At 38.3% G+C, this 25450-nt stretch overlaps 1 protein-coding gene across 1 annotated transcript in view; it reads left to right on the top strand.

The window, feature by feature from the left end:
* LOC150105230 (glutamate [NMDA] receptor subunit 1-like) overlaps positions 1-25450 on the top strand; it is a 550508-nt gene that overhangs the window by 283969 nt on the left and 241089 nt on the right. The window contains exon 9 of the mRNA XM_090395141.1: positions 12483-12588. Within this exon, the coding sequence (XP_090251267.1) occupies positions 12483-12588 (106 nt within the window). The remainder of the gene's footprint in view (positions 1-12482; positions 12589-25450) is intronic.

The following is a 25450-nucleotide window of genomic DNA, read 5'->3' as shown; positions in this document are numbered from 1 at the left end:
AGAGATTGATGGGGCTAGGAACTTAGGGGTGTTGGTAGATAGGGAGATGAAGTTCAGGGGACTCATTGATAAGGTGTCCAAGATTGCACATAGGATTACTTGGTTGTTGAGGAACACACTGACATCCAGAGATAAAGAGGTTATTATTCCCCTTTATAAAGCGTTGATACTTCTGCATTTGGATTACTGTGCTCAGGCCTGGTCACCTGGATTCCTTGGAGATGAGAAGGCTGTGGAGAGGATTAAGAGAAGAGTGACTAAGTTGGTGAGTGATGTAAAAAATGCTCCCTACATTGATAGATTGAGAGCTTGTGGATTGCAGAGGTTGGTTGATAGGTGGAGAAGATGGGATATGATAGAAACATTTAAATTACTGAATGGTTTTTAGGATTGATGCAGGGGAAATGTTTCAGCTGTGTGATAGTGATGGAAGAACAAAAGGTCATCCCTGGAAATTAAAGAAGAGTGTGGTTAACAAGGGTGTGAGAACAAGGTTTTTTGCCAGGGTGGTGAATGAGTGGAATTCATTGCCTGACTTAGTTGTGAGTTCTTCGTCTGTAAATGAATTCAAGAAGAGATATGACAGATATTGTTTTGCTAGTTTGGATCTCCTGCGATGAGTCTACTGACTCCATGGAGATACCCTTAATAACAATAGTAATAATAATAATGCCATTGTGTTGGATTGTAAGGTTTCATATACTAGCTTTAAAGTGGGCTGAGTTTTTTTATGTGTGAGAGAGTGTTGCCCGTATATTGAGAAAGCAACTTAGCTAAATATTTAGCTAATTTGTATGTGGGTGAATGAATGGTATCTACAATTGGGCATAATGGCACATTCTGTTTATGGATATATGGTTATACTTTATTAGTAACTTTGACAGGCCAGGAGGTGACCTTTTTAAGGAGTTGATGAAGTAATCTGATCTGTGTATTGTTGGCGTTAGAGTCTAAGGAAGATGCATTGAGCAATCTTTAAACTATCCTACTATGGCCAAACAGGTAACACAGCTAACATTACAATTATTAAAAATAAGTAGTACTGTTTCCACCACTACAGTCACTCATGACTTCCTGACCATGTTTTGGATGCCCACCATAAGATAATCTGGAAGAAGGCTACTCTACTTCATTGCAGCAAATATAAATATGAAAGAATTTTCCTTGAATCTGCTTCTGCAGATTCAAGTCCAACAGCCAAGGATGCCCAAAATAGCCCACTAGGGGGCACTATTTAGAAATTTAGGCTTACTCTCAGTTATCCTGCTTCAACTTCTTTATTTAGCATACTGCATCCATGAACATATCTTATTATATTTGGTTCCCTGATAATGGCAATTTGTTGGAATTAAATTTAATTAAATTTATTTTAGTTAATATATTTTCTACATTGTAATTTCCTTAAAAAATACAGTTACGAATAGCCAGTTTAAGTTTTACTACCAGACTTAATAAAGGTGACACAGAGATCTTGTGGAATAATTTAAATAAATTGCCAGCATGAGCAAAGGGTGTTTGTTATCAGTTGAATATTAAGGCAGTATACAACACTATACAATTAAGGCAGGGTACATGTGGAATTATTGGGCTGGTAAGTATGACAAGCTTAGGAGATTGATTGGTACAGTGCCATGGCATGTAAAACTGCAAGGGCTAGAAGTTGACAGTGCATGGGAGGTGGTTAAGGAGTGCTTGCAGGAGGCAATGGCTGACTGTATACCTAGAGTCTGAATAAATCAAGTAGAGATTAAATGGATTAATAACACCGTTAAGCTTGAGCTGAAAAAAAAGAAACAACCGTGGAGAGAATTTAAGGAGAAAGGTGACCTGCAGGCACAAGAACGGTATAAAGCCCAGGCCAGAAGGGTAACAAATGTGGTAAGAAAAGCAAAAGCAGATTATAAAAGAACATTAGCAATGCAGGCTAAAGACAATCCCAAACAGTTTTTTCAATATGTTGCAAGTGAAAGAAAAAATGTATATGGCAGATTGACTTTAAAGAATCCTGATGGTAGGGAGGTAACCGAATTAGTTGATATAGTAGAATTACTGAGTGAGCACTTTGCAAGAGTATATCATCCATGTGGTGACATTGCAGAAATGGAAGAACAAACAGCTTATACGGGAATTGTAGTGAATGATGTGGAGGTGAATAGTCTATTACAAAACCTCAATGTCAATTCATCTGCGGGATTTGGTATACCAGCTCGTGTCATACAAGAAGTGGCTAAAGAATTGTCAATACCTTTGACCATTTTGTTTAATTGGAGTCTCAGGTCTGGGTTAGTCCTGAGGGTGTGGAAAGATGGGAAAATAGTTCCACTGCATAAAGGAGGTTCCGAGACTGCTGTTGAAAATTACCGGCCGATCAGCATATCAGGAATTATTGTCAAGATTTTGGAGAAAATAGTCAAGAGGAAAATACAAGATTGGATAGATGAAAATGGGATACTGTATGGGGGACAGCATGGTTTTGTGAAGGGTAGATCATGCCTCAGTAACTTGCTCATGTTCTATAACACAGTGATGGCTGAACTGGATAAGGGTAACGGGTTTACATTGATTCTACTGGACCTTGCTAAAGCCTTTGATAGGATACCACATGGAATTCTTATAAGTAAACTTCAGCATATGAGAATGGATATAGGGTTGGTGAGATGGATAGGAGGATGGTTGAAAGAGAGATATCAGAGAGTGGTTTATTCAGGAGTAGAGTCCAAAAGACGGCCTGTGACTAGCAGTGTGCCGCAGGGTTCTGTTCTTGGACCGCTACTGTTTAATTTGTTTACTAACAATATAGGAAAGGATCTGAGAGGAACTGTGCATCTGTTTACGGATGACACAAAGTTAGGAAGAGCAATAGTGAATGCTCATGATGTCAAAATTTTGCAGGATGATTTGGGTAGTTTGCAGGACTGGGCTAAGTAGAATGAATGTCAATTTAATGTGGAAAAATGTAACGTTTTGCATTTTGGGGTGAAAAGATTAGCAGCAGTATATCACATTGGTGGAACTACTCCAGGAGATTGACGAGGCCAGGGATTTGGGAGTGTTGGTGGATAGGGAGTTGAAGTTTAGGGGACACATCCCCAAAGTGAAGAGCCTGTTTAGCTCAGTAGAAGTGGCGTTTGCACTCTATAGCGCTGACCGCATGAAGAAAGGATTTGGTGGTTCAAATCTAGTCGCCGACTAGAGGAAATTTTTCTGAGAACCTGTGTAGCTCAGTGGATGTGGCGTTTGCACACCACGGCGCTTGGCCGCACGAAGGAAGATTTGGTTTCGAGTCTAGTCGGCGACTAGAGGAAATTTTTCTAAGCTTTTTTTCGACCGGTTCCCGAGTTAGTCGATCTCTGGCACAGGCAAACAGGTTTTTCCTCCCGGAAACTCAGGTTTTTCTTCCTGTAAACTCAAGAAAATTGACCGTAGAACCCACATTATTTCAGACATTAAATATATTGTGTTAGGGTTAGGGACCACGAGATGGCGGCACATTTGAGCAGTCTCTCTTCACTGTGTACAGCTTAATTAGTGATAGCCTTGGGCCATCTATCTCTGATTGGTACCAGTGGAGATTGAACTGCCCACTCAGTCTCCAAAGTTAGATAGGGCTAAATGGCCTCGCCTACTCCCCATATACGGGAATAAAAAGGCGTTAGCTAATTATTATTATTTTTTTTTTTTTGATCCCCAAAGTTGCAAAATCAGCTCATCAAATCACTTGGTTGCTGAAAAACACTTTAACGAGCAGAGACAAACTGGTTATTATTCCTCTGTATAGAGCCTTCATAAGATCCCATCTAGACTACTGTGCCCAGATATGGGCACCAGGGTTTCTTCTCGATGGGGAGGAGGAGGTGGAGAGGATCCAGAGACGAGTGACGAAGATAATAGCAGGACTATGGAATGAACCTTATGAGAACAGGTTGAAGATTTGTGGGCAGCAGAAATTGGTTCATAGGCGGAAAAGGGGTGATATGATTGAGACATTCAAATTACTGAAGGGTTTCTATAAGAGTAATTCAGAAGATATTTTTGAGAATAGGACTGGTAGTGGGAGGACTAGGGGGCCATCCATGGAAGCTTGGTAAGAGTGTTAGAGCTAGGTTTTTTACTTGGAGAGAGGTAAATGATTGGAATAAGCTGCCAGAGTCTGTTGTGGGTGCCATGACTGTAAATGAGTTCAAGGAGAAGTATGATAGATACTGTGTGAATGTTGAATAGTTGTTCTTGACGTGATGTTGGGCCTCCCTCGATGAGTCTAAGGACTCCTTGGAGCTGCCCATAATAATAATGATATTGTTTGTCATCCACTTTACTCCAAATTGTGTCCTCTTCTTCACTTGTGGAATATAGCTGACTATTTCTGCTCACAAATATTCCTTCACAATTTCCCAAGCACTAATGATATATTCCAGCCTTCCAATTCCTTCCTCCATGAAACTTCCCCAAGTTGACGTCTAAGACTATTATAATCACCTGCCTTATGGTTCCAGATACGTTCCCATCTCTTTGATACTCCTGCATCCAAATTGAAACCACATGGTCACTCTCTCCAACTGGTCGGAGAGATGTCATCTCAGTTATTATCAACTCTTCTGATGCTATGACCAAATCCAAAACTCTTGAACCTTTTGTTCCCTCTATTACATGTTGAATAAGACATTTGTCCCTCAAGAATTCTAGAAATTCCTTTCCCTTATTGCTACATGCATCTTTCTCTCCCCAATTTATACTGCTGTAGTTATAATCACTCATAACAATCATTCTTCTTGCACTTGCCATGCTCAACTGTGTACACATCTCCTGGTCCCCACCCGCTGTGCTGCTTGGTTTGTAGCAGCACCCCACTAAATATCCATATGCTTTCAAAATCATTATTGTCACTGCCTTCCAATCAGGAAGGCAGTGACAATAATGATTGTCACTGCATTAGAGGACATAAGTCATCACTTTTCATAAACCAACACACTTTCCCTTCCTATCTTGCCGAAAAATGCTGTACCCTGCTACTTCTATTGCTGTTATTATAACCTCTTCTCTCAACCATGTCTCAGTGATCCCAATAATCTTTGGCCAGGTTGATGCTATCAGCACCACCAATTCCTCTCCTTTATTCCATATAAAGCATAAAAGTGCCACTATTTCTATACCCAACATTATCCCCTCTAGACTCCACTGGGCTCAGCGTTACCTGATGTTGTCCCCCTTCTCCAAAGTACCCATTCCCACAAGAGGCCACCCCTGCTACCATCCACCTTGGGCATTCTAGTTTCCCTGCATTGACACACTGATTCGTTCAGAACAGCAATTTCTTCAGATGTCTACGTCCTTCCTCATTCAAATGCAAGTAGTCTCTCGCATACAATTCCTCTCTTTCCTCAAACGCCTTCCAAGCATCCACATATTCAAATCCTCTCTTCTGACACATTCTAGCTATTATGTTATTCAATATTACTGCTCTTCTGCTCAGCTCGTTACTGTCATACCTAGGCAACACGCACACTATCTTTCCTCTCTGCATCTTCTTTCTTACTACCTCAAGTAAGAATCTCATATCTCTTGCTGCCCAATTTACATTACCTCTCAAGTCATTTATTCCTACCATCACAATCATCTCATCCACCGTTTCACCCCTCTTAATTGCCATAGCCACACTTTCTATCATTCCTCCAGGCAAACATTCCTCATGCATCCTATCCTGCACACCAGGGATCATTGAGTCACCATACATTACACCTCTTACCATTCCTCTCGCCTACTGTTTCCATTCTCTCGTCTATCATTCCCATAACTCTCTCATTTGCTCTCTTCTACTGTTCCCATTCTCTTCTCTTTTATCATTCCTATACCTCTCTCTCATTCCCTCTCTTCCACTTATCCCATTCTCTCCTCTTCTATCATTCACATAACTCTCTCTCATTCCCTCTCTCCTACTGCTTCTATACTCTTCTCTTCTATCATTCCCAAACCTCTCTCTCCCCTACTGCTTCTATTCTTTCCTCTTCTATCTTTCCCAAAACTTTCTCTCACTCTTACTCTGATTCGCCTTGCACACATCTCTTCCATTCTCCTAATCTCATCTTTCATACTTCTAATCTCGTTCACAAGACATTCCACCTCCTCTTTCAGCTCATCTATCCCTCTCTGCAAGTTAGTCACTCTTACTTGCCATTCATTGACCCGATCAAAACCATCTCTATAAACTTCACAGTCATTGAAGCCTTCCACACTCCCGACTCTTATTTTCTCATTCATATTTCGCTCGTCATTCTCTCCTATCACACTTCTCATCTCCCAACATTCATTTCCCATCCCTGAAGCAACTAGATCGGTTATCGAAATATCTAATTCATTGATTTCCTCTCACTGTCTGCATTTTGCACATATACGCTCTCCCTCTTCTCTCACATGCCACATATCCGCCTCCTGGGAAGCATACATGCCACCAACACTGCATGCCACAAAGTCCTTTATTATATTACGTATCATAGAGTTCTTAAATGGTGGATTACTTGGTGACAGGCCATTTGTGATTGCATCCGCCATTATTCTTTATTGCCAAGTAAATAACTACTAAACTATTTGCTAAATATATATACGAACACTGTATCGTATATATATATATATTTATTTATATATATATCGCTGATATATATATATAAATAAATGCTAAATATAAACATACATATATATATATATAAATATAATGCTATATTCAACTATACTAGATAGCGAAAACTTATCTTCTCTTCCACTGCAAATGCTGCCGACTGTGACCTCTCCTTCTCGGTAACCCAAAAAATAACACAATATATAACAACAAAACTTCAAAAGCAGAGCCACTAAATAGCACTTGTTTACTGAGAAAAAAATACAGCACAATTCACAAAAGAATTCATACCATACACCGTTTAAAAAAACGCTTTTTCCTACCACCACTCAAATCACTCGGCGCATGTTTCAATTGCTGAAAGGATAATTTGGATTGAGAAACACATTGAGAAGCACAGATAGGGAAGATTTCCCCCCTTTATAAGACTTTGATATGGGTGTATCTGCTGTGCACAGTAGTTGCCCTGGTTTTCTATGAATGAGGATGCAGAGAGGATCCAGTGATGAGATGACTATGGTGTGTTCATGCCCCCTTTTTTTCACCTATCAGCTAAACTTTGCAACTTACACACTTTCAGTTGACAGGTGAGAAAGAGGAGACAATGACAGTTACGAAAGGTATTTTATAAGATTGAGAGAAATGAAATTTTTCAGCATGTGACAAGTAGGGAACGAATAAGGGGTCACCTCTAAAGTATGTATGAATGTGTTTAGTAAGAGTGCGAAGACTAGATTTTTTTCTTGGAGAGTGGTGATGAATAGAATTAGCTAGAGGTATTATTATTACCCCAGGACCCCATAGAATCAAAGACTCATCTAGGAGGTCCTTTTATCATACACATAACTCATCATCATACCATGCCTTAAACACACTCAAATTCTTTGCACACACCACCCTCTCAGGCGCATTCCAATCATTCACAACTCTGCATGCAAAAAGCCTGCTTCTCACACCTTCCTTATACAGCTTCCAGGGATGACCTCTGGTTCTCCCCTGATCTCTCACTCTTTTCTGTAAAACCTCTTTAACATTGTTCCTATAACAACCCCTTACAAACTTATACATCTCTTTCATATCACCCCTCTTCCACCTATCCACTAAACTCTGTAAATTGCATCTTCTCAACCTTTCCTGATATTTAACATTCCGGAGATCAGAAACTAGTCAGTTGCCTCTGGACCCTTTCCAACATCTCTTTGTTCTTTTAAAAACCAAGTGACCAAATATGTGCACAGTAGTCCATGTGTGGCCTAATCAGAACCTTATACAATGGAACAGGAATCTTCTTACTTCTACAAGTCAGTGCCCTCTGCATCATTCCCAGAATTTGTTGTGTTGTCCTCACAATTTTGGCAATGTGTCCTCTAAATTTTAGATCCTTATCCACTATCACTCCAAGATCTCTTATTATTATTATTATTATTATTATTATTAAGAGAGAGACCTCCAGGGAGTTAGAGACTCATCAAGGGAGGCCACATACTACACACACCAGCTATCATACTTATTCTTGAATTTATTCACACTGCTTTCACTCATAATATCCAATGGCAATCCATTATAATCACACACCACCCTCTGAGAGAAAAATCTAGCCCTCACACCCTTCTTGGCAGCCTTCATTCTCAGCTTCCAAGGATGCCCTCTCATTCTTTCCCCACCATCCAGAAATTGAAAAATTCCATCAATTGAAATCTTATATGACCCTTTCTCAATCTGTAAGTCTCAATCATATCACCCCTCTTTCTCCTGTTTGCTAGTGTCAGCAGTCTACAAATTCCCAATCTGTCTTCATAATCAGTATTCCATAATCCTGATATCATTTTTAACACTCTCCTTTGTACTCTCTCCAATATATCATCATCAAATTCCTGCCATGTACCCTCAAGGGGTGTACAGGATATGTTAGTACCACATGAAAAAATTACATCATTACTAACTTCCTATCTACAATTTTCCTCCAAATCAGTCTGTTACTTGTCAAGACTCTAACATTATCAGATCTTATATTTCTATCGCTTAAGGCACTTTGTACCGTATCAATCCACCTATGGTCTTCCTCTGGGTCGTTTTCCTGCCAACCTGGCAGAGAACACTTGTTTTGTTAATCTTTCCTCTCCCATTCTATTTAAGTGACCATACCACCTGAGATTAGCTCTGCTAACGCATTCCTGGATGCTGACAATGTCAAGTTCTTTCCTAATATTCTCGTTTTTAATATGATATTGCCATTGATGCGATCTGTTCATGCCTCTAATCATTCTCACGACTCTCATATCTGTGTTCTCTAGTCTTTGGTCAAGTGTTTTACTTCTGACCCAGCTCAGAGATTGATAAGTTAAAACTCGTTTGAACACTGTCTTGTATACAGCTAATTTAGTGTTCTGACTAATTTCTCTCTTATTCCATATCAATTTATTCAATTGACTTCCCACCATACCAGCTTTGCTGATTCTGTTGTCTATTTCTATACTGAATTTACCATCTTCACTAAAAATCGTGCCTAAGTAGCTGAAATGTTTTACTTGTTCCACAGGTTCTCCATTCACAACACAATTAACATTTTCAATGATTCCGCCTATTTTCACTGTCTTTGTCTTTTTATTGCTGACCTTCATACCATATCTATTACAACAGTTACTCAATTTAGTTAGAGAATCTTGCAGACTTGTAGCGGATTTATTTAGAAGTATAACATCATCTGCATAAAGCAAAGAGCTGACATTAACATCTCCAATTTTGATATCATGTTTAATACCACTTTCCTTCATAATCCTTCCTTGAATAATGAATAACAGAGGGGATAATGTACATCCTTGTCTCACACCAGATCCTAGATGAGTCTTTGACTCCATGAGGTCTTGTTTAATAATAATAATATTAAACCATCTTCCTGTACTTCCTTCAATTCGAACGGCTGACTTACAACTTAAATAAAGACTAAGTATTGCTTGATATAATGCCCCATTGACACCATATAACTGTAGTATATTGAATAGCTTCTCTCTTGGCACCTTGTCATGTGGCTTTTCCAAATCGACAAAACTCAAATAGAGATCTTTGTTATATTCCCATGATTTCTCCACTATTTGTCCTAAAGTGAAGATTTGATCCTGACAGCCTCTATTTGGCTGGAATCCAGCTTGTTCTTCACCCAGCTTTTCTTCTGCAATTCTTCTCAATTGTTTCTCAAGTATACTTGCATATATCTTGCCAGGAACACTTAGTAGGGAAATACCTCTGTAATTCTCACATTAAGTTTTATTTCCCGTTTTATATATGGGTACTATGAGAGCTCTACTCCAATCATCGGGAATTTGTCCCTCTGCCCAGGCTTTCTGAACAATGCAGTGCAGCCACTGTAAGACTTTTATACTACCATGCTTCAGCATTTCTGGTCAAATATCATCTACTCCTGCTGCCTTTCCACATTTTATGCCTTTGATGGCTTTTTCTACTTCACGTATGGATATGTATTCCTGACTGCATGCCTTGTCAGTGTCTTTTACCACTGTGCTGTCATCACTGCTTGTTTCATTTAGCAGTTTATCAAAGTAATTACTCCATACTTCAAGGATATCTTTTCTTCCTTTTCTTTCCGTTTTTCTTTCCTCCATTCCTAAGCTTCTTCAACAACTTCCAGAATATTTTGCCACCTTCTTGATATTTATTTTCTATATTCTTGCCAAAGTCCTCCCATGACTTTTGTTTAGCTAGTTTTACACACTGTTTAGCATTCTTGCATTTGTTTCTGTATTCTCTAAGAGCACAAGCTGACTTATTTGCCAGGAACTTTTGATATGCCCTCTTCTTTTCCTTCACTGCCTCTTTAACTTCCTGTGTCCACCATGGAGTTCTAATTTTTCTATCTTTGCAGACAACTTACCACATGCCTCTCTAGCTGAATCAATCAGAGCTTTCTTCTAGGCTTGCCACTGAATCTCCAAGGTTTGATTCCTGTTCTCAAACTCTTTCATTTTTTCTTCAATAATCTTTGTGTATTTTAGTCTACAGTTCACATCAGAGAGCTGCGCAACTTTTATTCGCTTTAAAACTTTCTTACATGTTATTCTTTTCAATATGAAATTCAATTTTATCCTGCTCAAGACTAAATAGTGATCACTTCCAATTTCAAATCCTCTGTACAACCTGGTGTCCTGCACCATGGAGAAAACATCACTATCAACAATAACATAGTCAATGAGACTTTTCTTTTTCCTTGCCTCTTCTATCCATGTGAATTTGTGCACATTTTTATGTTGGAACATGGTGTTAGTATAACCAGTCCATGTCCTGAGCAGAAATCCAACAGATATTTACCATTATTATTAGCTTTGCTCTTTTCTCCAAATTTTCCCAAAATATTTTTGTATGTCTCACAATCATTTCCTACTGTGCTATTTAGATCCCCAACAAGGACCAACTTTTCCTTTTTCATTGTGTCAGTTGCTTTTTCTAAAGCATCAAAAAATTCCTCCACTTCTACCTTAGTAGAACCTTCTGTGGGACCATAGGCATAAATAAGTCTCATTGTCCAGTTCCCCATTCTCATATTTGCCCACATTACTCTACTTGAGACTGACTGTCATTCAAGAAGATTAGCCTCGTATTTTGTGTTGAATACTATGGCTACTCCTTCTTTTCCTTGATTGTCATTGCCTGAATATAACATGTTGTATTTATTGCTCAGAAAGATCTCACCAGTTTTTATCTTTTTTGTTTCAGTCACCCCTATTATGTCAATCTGGTACTTATCTAATTCCTCAGCTCACTTCATTTCTTTGCCATCAGGCTTCTTACGTTGATAGTACCGATCTTTAACTCTTGTGATATTGAGTTGGGGTGTGTTTTCAGATTTGTTCCAGTAGCTGACTTTTCGCTGTTTGCCCTGGTTCCCTGGCGAAAACAGTGGGGGCCTTGTTTAACCGGGCGATGCCCCAGCCGGCATGAAATTTTGTCATGTTGTACCATCATTTTTTATTTTGGTTTAACCAATAAGAATACAATTTGGTCGGCTAAGTCCCAAATTGCCAGCCCATCCTTGTTCATTCAGTATCCAAGTAGATACCCAACAGGGTGCACCACGAGAAGGTGAGGATTGGACATTAGGTCAGAAGCCCTGGTCGGTTTTCCGCATTCCTTTAAAGGCTATGTGGAAGTCTCCTCTCAGTTATACAGCTTTGACCCTTAAGCACCCCTCCAATATATATATATATATATTGGAGGGGTGCTTAAGGGGCCAACAATCCAATATATATATATATATATATATATATATATATATATATATATATATCAGGATCACAATGGAAACCAGGAAATATATATATATTTGCTTATCTCCTCCACCTTCAAGGATCTTTACATTAATATCTTTATATATAAATAAAATAGCTATGTATGAAAAGATCCTAGACAATCATTAATAAAGTTGTATTTCTCAGTAGAATTCTTATAAAGTGATTTTTTTTCCAGTAATTGAAAAATTTTAAAACTCTTTTGGCTTTTCCTTTGTATATGGTTTTACAGTAATGTTTTTAAACATATATTTGTTACATTTTAAATTGTTTTCCACTAAAAATTGTTGTATTTATGCAAAAATCAAGATCGTTTGACAAATTTTTGTAACAATCCCAATTGTCAATTTCCATCCAGCAGGAATATCAAACCAACCTGTGAATCTTGTGAAATGCATCTAAATAAAATGGTATAAAATATTCACCATAATAAATTATAACAAATATTTGCATGCTTGGAACTCAAATTTAATACCATATATGCTTATAGTAAGGGATGGCACTGCATCAGTTTGTTTTATACGTAAATTTATTTTTATATAAATAAAAAAAAACAGTGGTTATATTTGTAGGTTGTTACCATAGAGGAGAAACCCTTTGTCTGGACAAAACAAGTGGATGATGACACACAGTGTAGAGATGATGAAATCTTATGTCCAAAAAAGAATAGGACAGATGGTATGTATCACCTTTTGCACATTTTCTGGTAAGGATGCTTAAATGAGGATTATCATATATGTTATTTAGAGGAGAATAGAAACAGCTGTTCAGGATCATAATTAGTTACTTTTATCACCAAGTCTTAACCAGTGATGTCTACAGTGTCGTGATTGTATCGAGTCCATCGGAATCAAGACACTTCATCCCAATGGAGAGGTAGCAATATTTCTTTAAATGCAGACTATTGTAGAGTTGTGGGATTCCAGAAATGGTCTCTCAGATTTATATCTGTTTCTGTATAATAAGGAGGATTTTTCTTCACTATATTTGGTGATCTGTATTGATGGCATAGTTTGTTCCGAAACAGCTGTAGTTGAAGGTAATGGATATAGTTCCTATGTTAATTAAGTCAGATTTTGGCTGTTCTTCCAGTTTGTCCAGAGTATGTCACTTTGCAGAGCAGAAAGTGTTATAGACCCAAAATAATCTAAATGACGATTAGGTTCTTTTGGCCAACAGTTAAGGGTAGCTAATTTTTGGATATGGTTTAAAGGAAGTTTGTATGTCTCTTTTAGGATACTTTTTTTTGAGGTGTATTAGCTGTAAGGGATGGCAGCAGATTTTTATGATCTGATTTTTTTGAGGGGGGGGGGAGAGAATTGGGTTGGAATGGATCGATGAAGTTCTGTTGATCTTCTAAAGGGGAAAGCCATCATCATCATCATCATCAAATTCCTGCCATGTACCCTCAAGGGGTGTACAGGATATGACAGTACTACATGAAAAAATTACATCATTACTAACTTCCTATCTACAATTTTCCTCCAAATCAGTCTGTTACTTGTCAAGACTCCAACATTATCAGATCTTATATTTCTATCGTCTAAGGCACTTTGTACCGTATCAATCCACCTATATCTTGGTCTTCCTCTGGGTCGTTTTCCTGCCAACCTGGCAGAGAACACTTGTTTTGCTAATCTTTCCTCTCCCATTCTATTTAAGTGACCATACCATCTGAGATTAGCTCTGCTAACGCATTCCTGGATGCTGACAATGTCAAGTTCTTTCCTAATATCCTCATTTTTAATATGATATTGCCATTGATGCCATCTGTTCACGCCTCTAATCTTTCTCAGGACTCTCATATCTGCGGTCTCTAGTCTTTGGTCAAGTGTTTTACTTCTGACCCAGCTCTCAGATCCATAAGTTAAAATTGGTTTGAACACAGTCTTGTATACAGCTAATTTAGTGTTCCGACTAATTTCTTTCTTATTCCATATGAATTTATTCAATTGACTTCCCACCATACCAGCTTTGCTGATTCTGTTGTCTATTTCTATATTTAGTTTACCATCTTCAGTAAAAATTGTGCCTAAGTAGCTGAAATGTTTTACTTGTTCCACAGGTTCTCCATTCACAACACAGTTGACATTTTCAATGATTCTGCCTATTTTCATTGTCTTTGTCTTTTTATTGCTGACCTTCATACCATATCTATTACAACAGCTATTCAATTTAGTCAGAGAATCTTGCAGACTTGTAGCGGATTTATTTAGAAGTATAACATCATCCGCATAAAGCAAAGAGCTGACATTAACATCTCCAATTTTGATATCAGGTTTAATACCACATTCCTTCATAATGTGATCCATATAGATAATGAATAACAGAGGGGATAATGTACATCCTTGTCTCACACCAGATTTAACATTAAACCATCTTCCTGTACTTCCTTGAATTCTAACTGCTGACTCACAACTCAAATAAAGACTAAGTATTGCTTGATATAATGCCCCATTGACACCATATAACTGCAGCGTATTGAATAGCTTCTCTCTTGGCACCTTGTCATATGCCTTTTCCAAATCGACAAAACTTAAATACAGATCTTTGTTATATTCCCATGCTTTCTCGACTATTTGTCGTAAAGTGAAGATCTGATCCTGACAGCCTCTATTTGGCCTGAATCCAGCTTGTTCTTCACCAAGCTTTTCTTCCACAATTCTTCTCAACCGTTTCTCAAGTATACTTGCATAGATCTTGCCAGGAACACTCAGTAGGGAAATACCTCAGTAATTCTCACATTCAGTTTTATTTCCCTTTTTATATATGGGTACTATGAGAGCTCTACTCCAATCATCGGGAATTCGTCCCTCTGTCCAGGCTTTCTGAAATATGCAGTGCAGCCACTGTAAGACTCTTATACCACCATACTTCAGCATTTCTGGTCGAATATCATCTACTCCTGCTGCCTTTCCACATTTCAAGCCTTTGATGGCTTTTTCTACTTCAAGTATGGATATGTATTCCTGACTGCATGCCTGGTCAGTGTTTTTTATCACTGTGCTGTCATCACTGCTTGTTTCATTTAGCAGTTTTTCAAAGTAATTACTCCATACTTCAAGGATATCTTTTTCTCCTGTTTTCATTTCACCTTTATCATCTCTAATTCCTTTTACAGCACTCTTTCCTCCATTCCTAAGCTTCTTCAACAACCTCCAGAATATTTTGCCACCTTCTTGATATTTATTTTCTATATTCTTGCCAAAGTCCTCCCATGACTTTTGTTTAGCTAGTTTTACACACTGTTTAGCTTTCTTACATTTGTCTCTGTATTCTGTAAGAGTAAAAGCTGACTTATTTGCCAGGAACTTTTGATATGCTTTCTTCTTTTCCTTCACTGCCTCTTTAACTTCCTGTGTCCACCAGGGAGTTCTGATTTTTTTATCTTTGCACACAACCTCACCACATGCCTCTCTGGCAGAATCAATCAATGTTTCCTTCAGAGTTTGCCACTGAATCTCCAAGATTTGATTCCTGTTCTCAAACTCTTTCATTTTCTTTTCAATAATATTTCTGTATTTTAGTCTACAGTTTACATCTGAGAGCTGCTCAACTTTTATTCGCTTTAAAACTTTCTTACATGTTATTCTTTTCAATATGAAATTCAATTTTATCCTGCTCAAGACTAAATAGTGATCACTTCCAATTTCAAATCCTCTGTACACTCTGGTGTCCTGCACCAGGGAGAAAACATCACTATCAACAATAACATAGTCAATGAGACTTTTCTTATTCCTAGCCTCTTCTCTCCATGTGAATTTGTGCACATTTTTATGTTGGAACATGGTGTTAGTAATAACCAGTCCATGTCCTGAGCAGAAATCCAACAGATATTTGCCATTATTATTAGCTTTGCTCTTTTCTCCAAATTTTCCCAAAATATTTTTGTATGTCTCACAATCATTTCCTACTCTGCTATTTAGATCCCCAACAAGGACCAACTTTTCTTTTTTCATTGTGTCAGTTGCTTTTTCTAAAGCCTCAAAAAATTCCTCCACTTCTACCTTAGTAGAGCCTTCTGTGGGACCATAGGCACAAATAAGTCTCATTGTCCAGTTCCCCATTCTCATATTTGCCCACATTACTCTACTTGAGACTGACTGCCATTCAAGAAGATTAGCCTCGTATTTTGTGTTGAATACTATGGCTACTCCTTCTTTTCCTTGATTGTTATTGCCTGAATATAACATTTTGTATTTATTGCTCAGAAAGATCTCACCAGTTTTGGTCTTTTTTGTTTCAGTCACCCCTATTATGTCGATCTGGTACTTATCTAATTCCTCAGCTAGCTCCATTTCTTTGCCATTCAGGCTTCTTACGTTGATAGTACCGATCTTTAACTCTGGTGATGTTGAGTTGGGGTTTGTTTTCAGATTTGTTCCAGTAGCTGACTTTTCGCTGTTCGCCCTGGTTCCCTGGCGAAAACAACGGGGGCCTTGTTTAACCGGGCGACGCCCCAGCCGGCATGAAATTTTGTCATGTTGTACCATCATTTTTTATTTTGGTTTAACCAATAAGAATACAATTTGGTCGGCTAAATCCCAAATTGCCAGCCCATCCTCGTTCGTTCAGTATCAAAGTAGATACCCAACAGGGTGCACCACGAGAAGGTGAGGATTGGACATTAGGTCAGAAGCCCTGGTCGGTTCTCCGCATTCCTTTAAAGGCTATATGGAGGTCTCCTCTCAGTTATACAGCTTTGACCCTTAAGCACCCTCAAGGGGAAAGCCACTGGCTAAAAAAAAGTATACCATATGTCATTAATTTCAGCAGAAAAACCAAGAGATTGGTATGGTCCAGTAGTAGATGATTCTTACTCGATTTCCAAAGGTTTTGATAACACCAATCTTCTGAGAGGGGTAATGGCGTGATAGATGATGGATGTGTCACTAGTGTAGGTAGATTTCATGTGTGTGCAAAAAAAAAAAAAAAAAAAAAAAAAAAAAAAAAAGATAAGGATCTGTCAATTACTGTTTTTGTTTTTTTTTGTGTGGTGAAACAGATATTTAACAGCATGAATCAATATGCAAATGTATTTTGAAAGTCAAAAGATGGAATATGGTAGGTATCAAATGGATAAACGAAGGAATTAAACATGAATCTGGAAGAAGAAGAAGAAGACACTGTGGAAGGAGCACAAGATGAATAATGGTGATAAACAGTTGCATGAAGCATATTAGGAGCAGGCCAGTTGGTAAGAGAGCAAAAATGCATCTGAGCAGAAATGAGTAAATAAGGCCAAGAAAAATCATACAGAGTTTTTTCATGTGAAAAGTACAGAGAAGAATGATTAAGGGGACATAGTTGAGGTATTCATTCATGAACAGTTCATCATGGTCTTTCATAGTGTGAAATCATGAGAAGCTCAAGTGTAGAGGAAATAGAAGAGGTTGGCTTAATTGTGAGAAAATAGAAGTTATATGAAGAGTTAAGCTTGATATCAAATATGTTATCAACCTCGGCTTACCTGTTTAACGAGTCTTTCTAGAGTACAAATTCCAAAGGAAGGTAAAATTGTTCCACTTCATGAAGGTAGTGATAAGACTAAGGTTATAAATTATAGGACTATCTGTATATCTGGAGTTATAGTTAAGGAGTTAGAGCAGCTGGTGAGAGCTAGAGTATAGAAGCGTATTGATAACAAAAGTGTTTTCTGTGATTGTCAGCATGAGTTTGTTAAAGGCACATTTTATCAATTTACTTATGTACTATAATAAGATTATGAATATATTGGACAAGGGATGTGCATATACAGTGATATAATTAGATTTTGCAAAGGCTTTTCATAGATTGCCACACAACAAGTTGGTACTAAATTTGAGGAGATGGAGATTAAATGCTAGACTAGTGAATTGGACAGATGACGGGCTGTCACATAGGTATTAGCAAGTTGTTATTATTACTATGATTAGGGCAGGTTTGACTGAGATATCCAACTGTTTTTTTAAATATATATATATTTTACTACACATGGAAGGTCACATGAACTATAAGCAGATTAGTACCATGCGTGTGGGCAGGAGAATAAGAAGTAAAGCAGAATCTGTTCATATTTTGTTTGAACAGCTGAAGGTTGTTATATTCTTTGAGGAAGGCAGAGTAGGGGGAGACTGTTCCAAAGAATAGAAGTAGATGGAATGAAAGAGGAGGCAGTGAAGTTGGTTCATTGAGTTTCAAGATGGATTGTAAAAGGGTGTTGGTTAGCAGTGGCTCTTGTTCTAATAATTTTGCAAGAGAGTGGAGGAATAATGCGCTGCAGACGCGATTTGAAGAGCTCCTGATTCAGATAAGTTTTACTAGGAATAATTAAATATATATGTGTAATTGTTTAAGTAAGAGCGGCTGTAAACGTTGTACACTACTGATATTATTAGTGTGGGGGTTTTTTCTTGCCTAAACTAAATTACAAAATCGTTATTATTAGACCTAGTAACCTGCAGAGAAAAAAAAAATGGCAGCGGCATTGTCATTCCATGATTTTAATTTAGATTTCAGTCGTTTCGGTAAGTGTGAGGTCTGTTATATGTATTCCTTCGATTACATAAATGATTTGTGGATGTTTAGTGCAGATGGAAGAACGGTGTGTGCGAAGTGTGACCTGAACGAGGAACTGATGAATGCGAATATGAAATTGATGACAGAAAGTGCTAGTACCGATTGTGTCGCGAGTGCATGTTTGAAAGAGAGGCGAAAAAATGTTAAAAAATCAGGAAAAAAGAAAAAGAGCGATTTGGCAACCGTAACGGATGTTAAAAGGGACGAAAGTGAGGCGGAAAGAAACGAAATTGAGAGAACGAATGAAAGTAGAAATGGCATGATGCAGAAATCGCAAGTAAAAAAAATCGAAAGAATAAATGATAGCGAAAAAAGAATGAATGATGACGAAAGTTGGACACATGTTGGAATGAAAGTACTGAACCAAAGAAAGATGAATGACAGTAAAAGTGAGAAGAATGATAGCGAAAGTTGGATGCATGTTAGTCCGAAAGTACGGAAACAAAGAAAGATAAATGAGAGTAAAATTGAGAAGAATGATAGTGAAAGTTGGACATATGTTGGACCGAAAGTACGGAAACAAAGCAAGATGAATGAGAGGGAAAGTGAAAAGAGGGGGTCGAGAGTTAGAAAGTTAGAAAGATTTAATGATAGAGAGAATGTGTCGCGAGGTTCGGAAGGTGAATTGGATTGGATGAAGCAAGAAATGAAATGGATGCGGAATGAAATTAAGAGAATTCAGGTCAAAGCTATTAAAATAAATCATGATGACATGAAAGAGCCAACGAAAGATGAGCGAGGGGCATTGTATGACAACTCCATTATTAAAGGTGTGCTAGAGGATAAAATGCACAAGGTATGTTTTCCAGGTGGTAAAATGAGTAGAGTGATTGAGGCATTGAATATGAGGCAGGAGCGAGCAAAAGAGTTAATTGTATTAATTGGTACAAATGATTTGAGAGAGAACAAAGAGCATGTCAGAATGAATGTCAGGAGGCTGCTTGGAAAGATAAAAGAGAATAGTATGAGAGGAAGGGTAGTCAGTGTGTTACCTAGGTATGATTGTGGTGAAATGAGGCGGAGAGCAAGGATTATGACTGATATTCTGGCTGAAATGTGTGAGGAGATGAGAGTACAGTTTGTTAATGTGTGGAATGTGTTTGACGGACGAAGTGAGCTGTATGGGAGCGATGGACTGCATTTGAGTGGTTATGGTGTGAGTCGCTTGGAGATACTGCTGCTGGAAAGTAGAGAAGTGAATAGAGAGAATGAATCAGATCGAGAGGGGAGTGATGTGGAAGAGCAGGAGAGTAAGACAGGAGAGATTGAAGAAGTGGAAATGAATGGGAAAGTGAGTGGTATGAGTATAGAAAATGAGAGAATGGGTATGCAAGAGGAGCAGGGAAACAGGGAGGCTCAGGGTGGACAGGGGTACATAGCGTGAGAAAGGTGGATGCTCCAAGAGGAGGTGAGAGCATGTGTAAGCAGGAAAGTAATGGGATAAGGAAACAGATGGAATTGCAAAGGGTTCTAAAATGAAGAAGCAGAAAGGGAAATGGCCCAGGCCAGCATGGAGAGATCACATCGAGTGAGTGGTATCAGTGGAACTAGCTGTAGATCCAGAAATGAGTTGTTGCGTTTGTATAGCAATGCTAGAAGTATAAGAAACAAGGCAGATGAAATGGTTGCACTAATTGCGTCTGTGCATCCAGAGATTGTCAGAATAAGTGAGACATGGTTAGATGAGGATGACATCCTGACAGGAATAGAGATGGAAAGGTATGATGTGTTTCGTGAGGATAGAAGGGGTAAAAAGGGAGGAGGAGTGCTATTGATGATAGAGAAAGAGTTATGTCCATACAAGGTAGAGATGCAAGAGGGATATAGGGCCAGTGGTTTTGAGGCAGTATAGTGTCAGATAGAGGTGAATAGAATCAAATGCTTGGTGGGATGTTGTTATAGACCTGGTAATGTGAATGGTGGTGATAGTGAAATGTATAGTCAAATAAGCCAAGCAAATAAGAAAAGGGTGATCATTATGGATGATTTTAATTATGGCAATATAGACTGGAATGAAGAGAGAGCAACTGGAAGTAAAGAAAATGAGTTTCTTGAGTTTTTGAGGGATAACTACCTCAGACAGTATGTAACAGAGGGCACACGAGGATTAAGGGTCTTGGATTTGGTCATCTCATCGGAGGATGTAATTATCAATGAGGTGTCAAATCATCCGCCAATTGGTGACAGTGACCATGAGGTGATTACCTGGGTTATTGCCAGCAGTGCAAGGACCCCTGTGAAAAACGGATATATATGGAACTACAAGAGGGGTGATTATGAAGAGCTCAGGAGACAGCTTGCAGGTGTAGCATGGAATGAGGAGTTACCTGGAAAAGAGATCAATGCAGCTTGGGGGATTTTCAAAAACTATTTAGTAGATGCAATGTCTAAATGTATACCATGGGTAAGAAGGTTAAATAAGGTAGGTGTGAGATGGATGAATAAAGAGATTAAGCATGCAATACAGAGAAAAAGGGCATTGTGGAGGCAGCATAAGAGAAGTAGAAATAACCAATTTCATGAGGTCTACAAAGACCAGGCAATGAGGGTGAATTGGTTGGTGAGAATAGCTAAAGAGAGGTATGAACAGCAGTTAGCTAATGAAGCCAAAAAGAATCCTAGGGAGTTCTTTCGATATGTAGTCAGCAAAAGAAAGAATGATTATGGAAGGATGACATTGATTGGAGGAAATGGTATAAAGACAGCTGTTGCAGAATGTGTGGTGGAGATACTTAATGAGCAGTTCATAAAGATATTTCAATCTTGTGAATGTGACTTCATGGAGAGATTAAGAGCAGTTAATGATGGGGAGGAGAGACTGACTGTAAGTGAGCAAGAGGTGTTTGGGGAGTTGAGTAAACTAGATGTAAATAAGGCTGTGGGGCTTGATAATATATCACTGCGTATTCTGAAGGAATGTGCCAGAGAGTTGACACCTGCCTTGACATATTTTTTTAGTATGAGTCTTGCACTTGGTCAAGTTCCTAAAGAGCGGAAGGAGGGCAAGATTGTGCCACTTCATAAAGGAGGTGATCGAACTCAAGCATCAAACTATAGGCCTATCTCAGGTGTTGTGGTTAAGTTGTTGGAGAAGCTTGTGAGAACTAGGATCCAGAGTTGGGTTGATAACAATGGTATAATCTTTGATGGACAGCATGGATTTGCTAAAGGGAGGCCATGTTTTAGTAATCTACTTACTTATTACAATAAAGTGACTGCTTCCTTGGACAGAGGAGAAGGATACACAGTAATATACTTGGATTTTGCAAAAGCTTTTGATAGAGTACCTCATGATAAGTTGACATTCAAACTAGAGCAGATGGTGTTTGATATTAGATTAGTGCATTGGATTGGAGACTGGCTATTTGATAGGTATCAAAAAGTTGTGTATGGGGGTGCAATATCCTGGAAAGTCACTAGTGGAGTGCCTCAGGGGTCTGTTCTAGGGCCATTACTATTTAACTTGTATATTAATGATATTAGCGAAGATTAGGATGGAGATATTCAGTTGTTTGCAGATGATGCAAAGTTGGGACGAACCATAAAGAGTAGTGAAGATGTTGTGGCAAGAAGACTTGAATAAATTGAGTGATTGGGCAAGCAAATGGGGATGTGAGTTCAATATTGCAAAATGTACGGTTTTAAAATTTGGAAAACAAAGATGGGATGCAGAATTTATGCTTGGTGAGAATATAATGTTGGAAGTAGAGGAAATAAGAGATCTGGGGGTGATAGTGGATAAGAATCTAAAGTTTAGGGGACACATTGCCAAAATTGTGAAGACAACACAAAGACTTCTGGGAATGATGCGGTGGACACTGACGTGTTGAAGTAGAGAGATTCTTGTTCCATTGTATAAGGCTTTGATTAGGCCACACATGGACTATTGTACCCAGATTTGGTCACCTGGTTTTCAGAAGGATGAAGAGATGTTGGAAAGGGTCCAAAGGCAACTGACTAAGGTAGTTTCTGACCTCTGGAATGTCGAGTATGAGGAAAGATTGAAAAGATGTAATTTGCAGAGTCTAGTGGAGAGAAGGAAGAGGGGAGATATGATAGAGACCTACAAGTTGGTAAGGGGTTGTTATAGGATCAATGGTGGAGAAGTTCTACAGAGATTAGTGGGAGATCCGGGGAGAACCAGAGGTCATCCCTGGAAACTGTATAAAGAGGGTGTGAGTAGGGGATGAGAGGCAGGTTTTTTTCGTGCAGAGTTGTGAGTGATTGGAATGCCTTGCCTGAGAGTGTGGTGTCTGCAAGGAGTTTGAATGTGTTTAAGTTACGTTATGATGAGATGTGTGTGAGATAAAAGGACCTCCTAGATGAGTCTTTGACTCCATGAGGTCTTGTTTAATAATAATAATGATAATAATAATAATAATAATAACAGTTGCTAATTCAGCAGATCACTCTCCATAAATACATACATACATTTCATATGGATCGGATTTGTGCAAATAAAAAGATAAAAACAGAAAAAATGAATATATATATATATATATATTTATAAAAATAAATTTAACTGACTAGAACCCGAGAAAGTATAACAAAAACCTTTAATACATCACAACTAGTTTCATCGGTGATCCGACTTCTTCAGGTGAGAAATAAAAACATAAGACATAAAATAACACGGTAAAAAAAGAACTTTATAGCTTAATAAAAAGCAGAATAATAACAGTCATATTTGAATAGGTGACCGCGTGCTACCGTTGGCATGAGTAGAATGTGTGCGACAGCTAATTTTTGAGCGCCAGTACTGGATTACTGCGCTATGGAAATCGGGTAAATTGTAGCTAAGATTATTGTTTAAATGTGAAGGGTCCAGAACTATTTCTTTTGATTCGATAATTCTTCTTTCTAATTCATCCTTGCAAATATATAAATTAGTAGTGCGTTCCCAATCAACTTGATGTGGCTGTTCTTCAAGGTTAGAGTTTGCCGAGAAAAGGACATGACTGGAAAGGGCGCTCGCTCGTGCTCTACTGTAGGAGATGTCACGTCTATGTTCCTCAAGACGAAGTGAAACAGATTTGTCTGTCTGGCCAAAATAAGGTCGACCACAGTTGCACAAAACTTTATAAACACCAGGAAAATGCAGATGGTTGTGTTTTGGTTTTGGTCGACTCAGAAAAGAACGAAGTTTTGGCAGCGTAGTATAGTCGGTCTTTATGTTGAATTTTTTCAGAATCTTAGCTAGTTTTGGGGTAAGAGTGCTGATAAAAGGCAACTGTATATGAGTGATAGGGTTGGAGTCATCTTCTTGTCGAGGATGTTGGCGTGGTCTCAAGCGTTTAGTGATGTTACGAGACGAATATCCATTATTTAAGAAGGTGTTTTTCAGGAAGTTAAGCTCTGTTTGAAGGTCTTCTTCTGTGGAAATGAGACATCTTGCTCGATGGGCAAGGGTGGAGATGATGCCCAGTTTCTGAGGTGGGAAGTGATGAGAAGAACCATGTAAATATCTATCAGTGTGGGTGGTTTTTCGAAAAATTGAAAATTTAAGACAGTCAGGAAATCTACTGATCTTTAGATCCAAGAAGGGGAGAACGCCGTTAACCTCTAGTTCAGATGTGAATTTAATGTTTTGATGTTGGTTATTTAAATGGTTTAGGAAGTTTTGCAGTTCCTCTAAACTATGTCCCCAAATAAGGAAGACGTCATCGATGTAACGTAACCACAGTTTAGGTTTCAAAGTAGTTGAGGAAATAGCTTTCTCTTCAAAATCTTCTAGAAAAAAATTAGCTAAGACTGGAGATAGAGGGCTGCCCATAGCTAAACCGCTAGTTTGTTTGTATATTTTCTCTTCGTAGCAGAAATAGCCGGAATTGATGCAGTGAGTTAGAAGAGCGAACACTTTTTTAGAAACCTTGTCCTTAAGAAGACTCAGAACTTCATCTGTAGGAACATTCGTAAACAATGATACGATGTCAAAACTCACCATTCTGTCCGAGTCTAAAAGATTCAAATTTTTTATTTTTGAGATGAAATCTTCAGAGTTTTTGATGAAGGAAGAAGAATTGCCAACTAAATGTTTTAAAGAAGCTGCAAGATATTTAGACAGATTGTATGTAGGTGAGTCAATCCCTTCCACAATAGGTCTTAAAGGGGTGTCAACCTTATGGATCTTAGGCAAGCCGTACAACCGAGGAATGAGGGGATGGAGAGAGCGGAGAGATAGTCTTGTATGTCTAGGAAGTTCAGAAGTTGATTTCAGAAGATTGTTTGTACGGTTATGAAGTTCTCTTGTGGGATCACTTTCTACCATAGAATACGTATTAGAACTTAACAAGTTGTTCATCTTATAACGGTAGTCAGCTTTGTCTAAGATTACAGTTGCATTCCCTTTATCAGCAGGTAGGATAATAATGTCATTGTTGTTACGAAGTTGGTGTATTGCTTTCCTTTCTGTCGGCGATAGATTATCTGTAGGACGATGACTGTTGTTAATGGTAAAGATGGCATCGATCCTAAGTAGATTCGCAGTTTGTTTTGGTAATTGTCCAGCTGCCTTCTCAACTTTCGTAAGAAAGAGTTCTTTAGGAATGAAGGTCGGAGAAGGAACGAAGTTAAGGCCCTTTGAGAGCACACTAAGTTCTGCAGGAGAAAGTGTGTGAGAGGATTTGTTAATCACAACATTTTTTAAATTTTGTGAGTTGATATTGGATTGGCGAGTTTGTTCCTGTTTGAGTTGGTTGAATTTTCTGATAAGAATTAATTTGTTGGAGAGTTGCGATCTAGAAGCACGGAGAGAGCTCGTGTTTTTAATATCAATCCAGAACCTGTTGTCTAAAGATGAGTTTAAGTTATTTTCTAAAGAATCTCTTTTGCAGAACAAAGAAGCTAATGTGGACTTGGTATCTGCGATTCTTTCATATAATAAATCAAGTTTAGCCTTGTGATAGATATTATGAGCACGTTTAGTGCAAATCAATTCTTTGAAATCTAAAAACTTTGGGATGACAGAGTAAAATTTGCATCT

This window comes from Typopeltis vanoorti, chromosome 7, assembly GCF_054136105.1.
Source record: "Typopeltis vanoorti isolate ZY-2024b chromosome 7, IOZ_Tvanoo_1.0, whole genome shotgun sequence".
In the NCBI taxonomy this organism is placed as follows: Eukaryota; Metazoa; Arthropoda; class Arachnida; order Uropygi; family Thelyphonidae; genus Typopeltis; species Typopeltis vanoorti.
Note: the sequence above shows the minus strand (reverse complement) of the source record. Positions and strands in the feature narration are given on the sequence as shown.